The sequence below is a fragment of the Phragmites australis genome, chromosome 4 (assembly GCF_958298935.1).
Source record: "Phragmites australis chromosome 4, lpPhrAust1.1, whole genome shotgun sequence".
NCBI lineage: Eukaryota > Viridiplantae > Streptophyta > Magnoliopsida > Poales > Poaceae > Phragmites > Phragmites australis.
Window position 1 is genome coordinate 19,417,757 of NC_084924.1, and position 9,107 is coordinate 19,426,863.

The 9,107-nt window shown below is 44.1% G+C and overlaps 1 protein-coding gene across 1 annotated transcript; it reads right to left on the minus strand.

Moving 5' to 3' along the window:
* Positions 1 to 313: 313 nt before the first annotated feature.
* LOC133915879 (chlorophyll a-b binding protein 5, chloroplastic) lies at positions 314 to 1,424 on the minus strand. Its single transcript, XM_062359254.1, has 2 exons — positions 1,213 to 1,424; positions 314 to 1,115 (listed from the first exon to the last, which is right to left on the minus strand). The coding sequence occupies exons 1-2, from the start codon at positions 1,338 to 1,340 to the stop codon at positions 464 to 466; spliced, it is 780 nt and encodes a 259-aa protein (XP_062215238.1). The 5' UTR covers positions 1,341 to 1,424; the 3' UTR covers positions 314 to 463.
* Positions 1,425 to 9,107: the final 7,683 nt, after the last annotated feature.

Below are 9,107 nucleotides of genomic sequence, written 5' to 3' on the forward strand. Positions count from 1 at the left end.
TGGGTCTTAACGAGCATTTAAACTCTCTCACATCCCTTTCTTTCCACGATAGATAGCAGCCTCCGTGAGCACACAAGACCATATCACAACTATGCTAGCACATAGAGTGGTAAATGCAAAGGGTATTTCGTTATTGAAGTAAGATTGAATTGTCCGGACTCTATCTTTTACTTTTCTGCGGTCAATTAGTTGGTAAATGCAATTCAATATAATATCAGAGCTAGATGTCTCGACTTCAAATCATGACCGGTAGTCTAAATATAAAAGTTGCAGTCAGATTTGAGCATCTACTATGCACATAAACAGGTAGTCGAAAACAGAAAGAATGAAAGCTATGTGATGATTGACTAGTTAATGGTACACCATTGATTCATCCACTCATGGACTGGTGCTTAATATACATCAATCAGAGTACAGTACACATGCATCTCGCATTCTCGCTCCACAGATGGACGGATCAGGTTTACTTGCCCGGGACGAAGTTGGTGGCGTATGCCCACGCATTGTTGGCGACGGGGTCGGTGACGTGGTCGAAGAGGTTCTCGATGGGTCCCTTGCCGGTGACAATGGCCTGCACGAAGAACCCGAACATGGAGAACATGGCGAGGCGACCGTTCTTGAGCTCCTTCACCTTCAGCTCTGCGGCGGTGTCTGGGTCGTCGGCGAGGCCCAGTGGGTCAAAGGCGCCACCGGGGTACACCTTATCAAGCCCCTCCCCAAGGGGTCCCCCGCCGACACGGTAGCCCTCAACGAAGCCCATGAGCACGACCTGGCATGCCCAAATGGCCAGGATGCTCTGCGCGTGCACCAGGTTGGGGTTACCGAGGTAGTCTAGCCCGTCCTCGGAGAAGATCTGTGCGCCGGCCTTGAACCACACGGCCTCGCCAAACTTTACACCGTTCTTGGCCAGGATCTCCGGGAACACGCACCCCAGCGCGCCCAACATCGCCCACCGCGAGTGGATCACCTCCAACTCGCGGTTTCGCGCGAACGTCTCTGGGTCAGCAGATAGCCCTGCAGTGTCCCACCCATAATCGCCGGGGAACTCACCAGTAAGGTACGAAGGCGTCTGCTCGGAGAACGGGCCCAGGTACTTGGGGCGGTCAGGGCCGTACCTACACACCGGATTGTTCGTTCGTTCGTCAGTGACAACATGTAGTTGATGCGTGCATGGAGTGAGGGAAACAAACATGATGAGTAACGAGCGCGTACCAGATGCTCTGCGGCGCGCTCTTGACGGTGCGGCGCATGGTGATGCGGCCGCCGGCATCGACGCCGACGCAGCGGACGAGAGTCTGGCCGATAAAGCTGGTGCTCTGCTGCAGCGCCGACACGGCCATTTTCTGTGATTTGTGTCCGGTGAGCACGACGCAACACTGGTGGTCAGTGAGATTGTTTGTTCGGTTGAGTGGGAATGACCAGCGTGGGAGCAGATCTTTATACGACGGCTCAGTGGCGTTCGACGCGACTGGTGGCCGCGCGGCGCGCCACGTCCGCGCTGAGCCCATTGGCTGCCGCTGCTCTTCTGGATATCGCGCGTCCCAGCATCCAATGGCTGGCTGCCAAGTGGTGGCGTAGATCTCATCTCCCAAATCCAACGCTATCTGAACTGTACAGCTCAGGCATTGCAGTCGCTTCTTCTTAGAAGAAGAGGCATTGCAGTCGAGCTTCTTCTTAGAAGAAGAGCATTGCACTCGCTGTGTCACATGTTTGCAGACTAGCCGTTGAGTTTCCATTCCTCCCGTGAAAATGTAGTGAAGATGAAGTTTTCAAATAGGAAATTTCTTCATCCTTTTGCTATTTATATGTTTAGTTTTTTTCTTCCGTAAATTCATTCTCCCATAATAAATAGGACGCTGAAAAACGGAAGCCCTGGCCACAACTTATCTGATAATACCGAGACGGTTTACAAATTAAATAAAGCCGAGATCACCGTACGCCTTTGTCACCAGATTTGTTTGGTTACTTGCCTCAAGTGAGACTAGTGAAAAATGAGGTTTTGCAATATCTTCATCATTTGGCTGAAATAATTGTCTTAGGTTTTGTAGGGGGTAAATCCCCAACATGAGAGAAATGAAATAGTGGATGGTTAGAATGAGCGTGAGAGTTCATGACCCCTTATGGTCTTATATATATGAATCTAGAGAATGGTAAATCCCCCTCTCACCTTTGGTGAGGTACATGATTTACAACTTATGTCATTATATAGATTAGGTAGAATCTTTATATGGGCCTATTCTTAGTCTTTTGGGTATCCCAACAGAACTCTCTCAATTGCAGGCTCCTAAGTATGAGGAGCCTACAACTACAACTAAGGATGGATCTTAGCCTATCAGGAATAGGAGCATCTATTCTAGGAGCCCATGATACCAGAATGTCTCATCAAAAACTCTAGTCAAAAACCCAGTGAGAAAAAGGCCCAGAGAAAAGAGTGTGTAGGTGATTTCGAAGGGGCTTCGATCGAAGCCTGGTTTGTTGAAGCTGGTCACAGTCGAAGACGAGCCGAAGCTATTGGGGAAGACCTTCGGCCTGACGAGGTCAAGGGGGATCCAAGGCGATGTTCTTTGGCTCGAAGGAGAAGAAGAGCCGAGATGAAGTCCTTTGGCTCGAAGACCTTCAGCCTGATGAAGTCGAAGTGGATTCGAGACGAAGTTCTTCAGCCCAAAGTCTAAGGCGAGACATGGCAACAAGATCTGACAAAGTCATAGGCAGAGAACGGCAGTGGCTCCCTGTGAAACCGAGCAAGTCATACTACCTCATGCATATTTCCTTGTCAATGAAGCTTGGCATACTCGAAGGAGAGCCATAACGTGAAACCTGGAGTCGAATTCCCCCTAGCCTACCCTAGTGCTGATGGAGGTCATCGATGAAGCCAAAGGTGCAGAAAAACAAAACCTAGTGGATTTTGCAGCGCAGACGAGGTAGAAGGTATGAAGCTGCTCAAAGAAGTTTCAAGTATCGACTATGTAATGAGCAAAGGGGCTGAAGGCATGAAGGCGCTTGTCTGAAACTGGAGGTGCTTGTTTGAAACCAATTGTTAAACTCAGATAATGTTACAGTGTTGGTTGCTACCCCCCAAATTGCCCTAACTCCTTCTTGATGGAGAACAAAACACACACTTCTCTCCTAGCACCTGAGCGATGCTTGGTGGAGTCGAGGCCGGCTAAGACAAAGCCATAGAGTTGTCCACTGCCCAGCAGTGCCGGCGATGCTCGATGAAGCCAAGGGAGTCAAATTCATCAAAGCACTCCCTCAGGCGTGCTAAAGTCGACAAAGGTGTGAGCAGAGTCTAGGTTGATGAAGCACTCCCTTACTCATGCCTCAGGTGCACTGAAGCCAACGAAGGCGTGAGCACAGTACAGGTCGATGAAGCACTCCCTTTGGCACGATGAAGTGTTGACGAGCGCGTGATGGAACCAAAGACGACAAAGCATGCTCGTAGGCACACTGAAATCGATGAAGGCGTGTCCAGAGCCGAAGTAGACAAAGCACTCCTATCGATGTGCTGAAGTCGACAAAGGCATGCATGGAGTCGAAGATGATGAAGCACTCCCTCAGGGATGTTGAAGTTGATGGTGGCGTGGTGGAGTCGAGGTCGATGAAGTATTCCCTCAAGCATGCCAAAATAGACAAAGGCGTGGAGGAGTCGAGGTCGATGAAGCGTTCCCTTAGGCATGCTAAAGTTGACAAAGGTGCGCTCAAAGCCAAAGTTTACTAAGCACTCCCTCTGACGTGCTGAAGTCAATAGAGGCGCGCTTAGAGCCGAAATCGAAGAACCAAGATCTTAGGTACGCTGAAGTTGACAAAGACGCACCCAGAGCCAAAGTCAACAAAGCACTTCCTCTAGTGCATTGAAGTCGACAGAGGTGAGGTAGATTCGAGATCGATGAAGTGTTCCCTCAAGTACGTTGAAATCGATGAAGGAACGAACAGACCTGAAGTTGACTTAAAACTCCCTTCGACATGCTGGAACTTCATCCGGAGTACTGAAGTCAATGGAGGCTTGGCAGAGTCGAGGTCAATGAAGCATTCCCCCAGGCACACTTGTAGCAAAGATAGCCCTATTAGGCTATGATTGTGATTTTGGTGATTAATGAAAATATAGTCATTGGGACTAACATGTTTATCAAGTATATAATTTAGTAGGTCTCATGGATGCAACAAAAGAGAAGTCGCCAAAGTCGGAACAAAGAGAGGAATGAATTAGACTTGCCTTGAATTTTGATCTGATCAAATCGAATAGATTTCTGTATAATCTTTTAGAGCTCTTAACAAGCTTTCCATAGAGCCAAAGATCATCAAAATCGGAGTTCGGAGCGAAAAGTTATGCCTAAAATACATAACGCTATTCTGCTGAAATTTGTCTGACCAGATAGTCCGGTGTTCACATAAAAATTACTCCGGTGCTACATAGGATAATCCGGTGAGTACAATGAAAAATAGTCCAGTGTTCACATAAAATTTGAAGCGGAATCTTTTGCCTCACCGGATGATCCGGTGTTCACAAACTGAACACACCGGACTATTATTTCCAGAGAGCTCCAAAATGAAGATATGCACATAGAATAGTCCGGTACTTTTGTTCGGCGTTCAATAAGTTATCACAGGATAATCCGGTATTCACATATTAGTCTGAGTGGGTTCCAACAGCAAGTTTCTTCTGCTATCTCACCGGATGATCCGGTGTTCACAAAATGAACACACTAGACTATTATTTCCAGAGAGCATCAAAATGAACATATACACATAGGATAATCTGGTGCATTTGTCCGGTGTTCAATGAGTCATCACAGGACAATCCGGTGTTCATAGAGGCTTGAGTGGGGTTCCAACGGCTAGTTTGTGAGAGTGTACTCACCGGATGATCCGGTGTTAGTGTTACTGTTCTCACCGGATCATGGTGTTAACAGCATTTTAGAGCCGTTGGGTTAACGGCTAGTGCATGAGCTTGAGGCTATAAATACCCCTCTACTCAGTCATTTGAGTATGCTAGAGTCCAGAAAAGTTCATATACACCTAAGAAGACATCCAAGCCACCAAAGTTCTTAAAGTGATCATTCAAGGCGATTAAGCATAATATTAGTGAGTGATTAGTACTTATAGGTCTAGAGAGTGAGTTGCTAGGTGATTGCTGCCTAGAGAGTGGATCAAGAAGTGATCCAACAGTGTACATCTTGGTACGCCAGCACCTTGGAGTCTTGGTGACTCGACGGCAAGCTTGTTAACTCTCTGACTTGGTGTGGAGCGGTGGTAAGACGATTGTGCGGGGACGCGGAGACCCTTGCTTTTGTGGCTCAAGCTCCGAAGTGATCACGACGGCGAGGAACTGGAAGAGAGGCTAGTGGTGAGACTTTGCCTTAGTGGCTTGGTGGCTCATTTGGGTGGAGGCCTTGTCTTTGTGACTTGGTGGCTCAAATACTGTGACCAGGTGCCGACCGGGAGCATATCCTTTGTGGAGCTCCAACGTGTATTAGAGATGGCATTCATGCCATCGATACTACGGGAAAAAATCATTATGCCGAGTTTGCTCTCTCTACCTTATTTACGTTTCCACATTTACTTACTTGCAATTTACCATCTTAGATAGGTTGCAAGCGCTTTGATCAGTAGAGTAGATACACTAGAGAAACCTAGAGCATATTTAGATAGAAATTGATATAGGTTTATCTTGTATTGTTTTTGGAGCCAAAATAGTTTTAAGTGTCCTAATTCACCCCCCTCTTAGGACGCCACCGATCCCTACAATTGGTATTAGAGCCTCATGCTCTTGATAGGCTTAAAATCCTAGAGTTGTGATGCCCGGGGTTGGGATGAATTCCTATAGTGCTCCACTTTTCGATGGCACAAATTTCTCGCGTTGGAAAATTCTCATGTCTTGTTATTTGCAAGCTAGAGGCTTAGATGTTTGGAGAGTCACCGAGGAAGGGGTGAAACCTCGCATCACCAACAAGGAGAGGCAATTAGATGCATTGGCAAAGAGTATCCTTTTATTATCTATATGTGTTGATACATTCAATCGTATTTATTCTCTCACCAATGCACATGATATTTGGAATAGTCTCATTGAAATACATGAAGGCACAAAGGATGCACGCAGTGAGAAATACCATGTGCTTGTTACCAAGCTTAATGGTATCAAGCAACTACCCCATGAAAGTACTAATGACATATACCCACGTTTCAATATTCTTGTTAATGATATCAATAGGTTAGGTTTGACGCAAATTGAAGATGATCAAGTGGTGAGAAGAATACTTCAAGCTCTTCTTCCAAAGTACAAGTTGATCGTCTCCATCATCTACGACAACAATGGCATCGAGAAGATGACTCCAAGTCAAGTGCTCGGTAAGATCACCGTCCATGAGATGACAATGAACATGGAGGTGGAAGCTCATACCTCATCCGACACCAAGAACCTTGCTCTCACAAGAAAGCAAGCTCAATATCAACACATGAAGGCAAGGATGAGGAGACAAGAGCAAGAGTCAAGCTCAAGTGAAGATAATGAAGATCAAGATGAAGAGAGCTATGAAGAAAATGAGCAAAGCACCTCAAGCGATGAAAAGATGGATCTCGAAGTCACCAAGCTCATCTTACAAGTGGAGAAGAACATCAAGAAGATCAATACCAAAATTGATCACCCAATCTCTATGAAGGACTTGGTTAAAATAATTGATCATATCAAAAAGGAGAAGAAGAAGACCAAGAACAAGAGGGATACAAGGGGAAGAGCCAAGGCATTCGCAAGCATAGGAAGATGGGTGAGTGATGATGAAGATTCAAACTCAAGTGATGAGATCATCACCATCCATTTCTCCAAGAGAATCTCTTTCTCAAGGTCATCATCACACAAGTCGTCTCGCAAACCATATCACAAGTGCCTTATAGCCAAAGGTATGGATAGCGATGTAATTGATGATGAATCCTATGAGGATTCTCCTTCCTATGATGAACTCCTTCATTTGATCAATGAGCAACAAATGACCCTTAAGAAACAATTAAAAGACCTTAAGAAATTCAATGCACTTAATGACATTCATGCTACCTTTGTTTCTAATTATGAACAATTATTGTGCAAATTCAATTTGCTAAATAAAGAGCATGAAGAGCTTAAAGCTAAATTTGAGTGCATTGAATCTCAAACTAAGGTCCCTTTGAAGCAATCTACCTCTCGTTTTAATTACAATACTAAGGTAGATGCTTCTACTTTTTGTGATGATTTATATGTTTTATCTAGCTCACCCCTTTGTAATGAGATTTGTGTTGAGAATGTTGTTGTAGAACAATCTAATGAACACATTCCACAAGAAAATTATGAGCTCAAGTAAGAAGTGGAGAAACTCAAGAAGGACTTGGCGATATTGAAGGGCAAAGGAAATGTCCAACCTCCTCAAGATAACTGTGCTTTCATGGTGAAGAAGCTTCCGGAGGGATCAACCGTGACATGCTTCAAATACCATCAAGAAGGCCATAAGTCCTTCCAATGCAAACAAGTGAAGAAGGAGACCAAGGAGAAGAAAAAGATGGAAAACCTCTCCAACAAGACCTCCAACCTCTATACCAAGCCCAACTAGAAGAACAAGATAAAGAGCAACCACTACAAGCTCAAGAAGAACGAAAATGGCAATATGGTTGCACACATGGTTGTGAAGAAGGAACGGAGGTGGAACCAACCCATTTGGGTGCCCAAGGAAGTCATCACCAATATGAAGGGGCCTCAATTGGTTTGGGTTCCAAAGAATACTTGAAGCCCGAGCCAGCTATGGGGACTTGGAGGCTTGGCTTATAAGATGAAGTGAAGATTCAAGTAAAGAAGCCAAGCGTACAAGATGGACACATTGATGAATATTATGATCATCACATACCCAAATCCCCATCCAAAGGTAAAAGAGGTAAGTGTAGCTAGATTCTTGTTCATGTATTTTGTTTTGCTTCTAGCTCATTTGCCTTGTCTAGGATTGCATGTGCTTATTTCAATTTATTGCAATGACTAGTGTAGGTTTTATAAGGTAGGTTGTTTGTATTTCTCTCTTATCTAAGAGCAACCTACATGATTTATTAGTGGTAGGTTTCTTCTATGGCACTAGTTTTACATTTGATATCTTTTATGTGCCATGATCCAATCTATAGGATAAGTCCTCATTGTTATCAATAACAAGTGCATATATCTCACAAATATTCAACACTTTTACGCACACATTTAGGGGAAGTATATCCTATAGGTTGTGATTTTAAGATTAACATGTGTTGCAAGTTGTATCTCTTGTAGTCTTATAGAGCAATCAACATGTCCTTGGAGGAATGTAATGCTTAAACGTTTCAATTGGTATCATTATCAAATCTTTATTCATTTAAGCTACCTCTATGCATAATATAGCTTAAACTTCCTATCTTGACATATTGTCTAGTTGTGCATATGTTTCTTTCTCATCATATGTATGTACACATATACAGGGAGTTTAGACTATATTATGTGAGTTTCATGAATTATTATCCATGTGCTTTCATAGCTTTCAATTGGTATCATTCTTTTGTAGTGAGATTATTACAATTGGTATAATTTTTAATTGGATCATGATTTGTGAAGCTCTCTCCCATGTGCTCTAATGTTTTTCCCTTTAAGTTCAAATGAGCATATAGTCCTTTTTGGAAGATTGTTGACAAAGGGGGATAAGTTTGACGACCAAAGCAGGGAATGCGAGATGAACAATGAAGGGAGATTGTAGCAAGTGCAAGATACATGAAGGTTAACAAAGGGGGATAAGCTCTTGCTTAGGTCAAATCAAAGGAGAAAGTGGCAATGAAAAAAGGGGGAGCCACAACATAAGAGGACTCAGTGGTAAGAACATGCATCCAAGAAATATAGTAAGACTTTGTGCTCATTAATAATCTTTACATTTGGAATCATTTGTTATTTGCCACTTGCTTTGGTTGTGTTGTCATCAATCACTAAAAAGGGGGAGATTGTAGCGAAAGTAGCCCTATTTGGCTATGATTGTGATTTTGGCGATTAATGACAACATAGTCATTAGGACTAACATGTTTATCAAGTATATACTTTAGTAGGTCTCATGGATGCAACAAAAGAGAAGTCACCGAAGCCGGAA

What these genes read in the sequence shown, in the direction of transcription:
- LOC133915879 (XM_062359254.1), bottom strand. Translation starts at nt 1,340, where the DNA reads ATGGCCGTGTCGGCGCTGCAGCAGAGCACCAGCTTTATCGGCCAGACT. An exon ending in AGCGCGCCGCAGAGCATCTG is followed by an intron (nt 1,116 to 1,212) that starts GTACGCGCTCGT and finishes TCCGGTGTGTAG; the next exon opens with GTACGGCCCTGACCGCCCCA.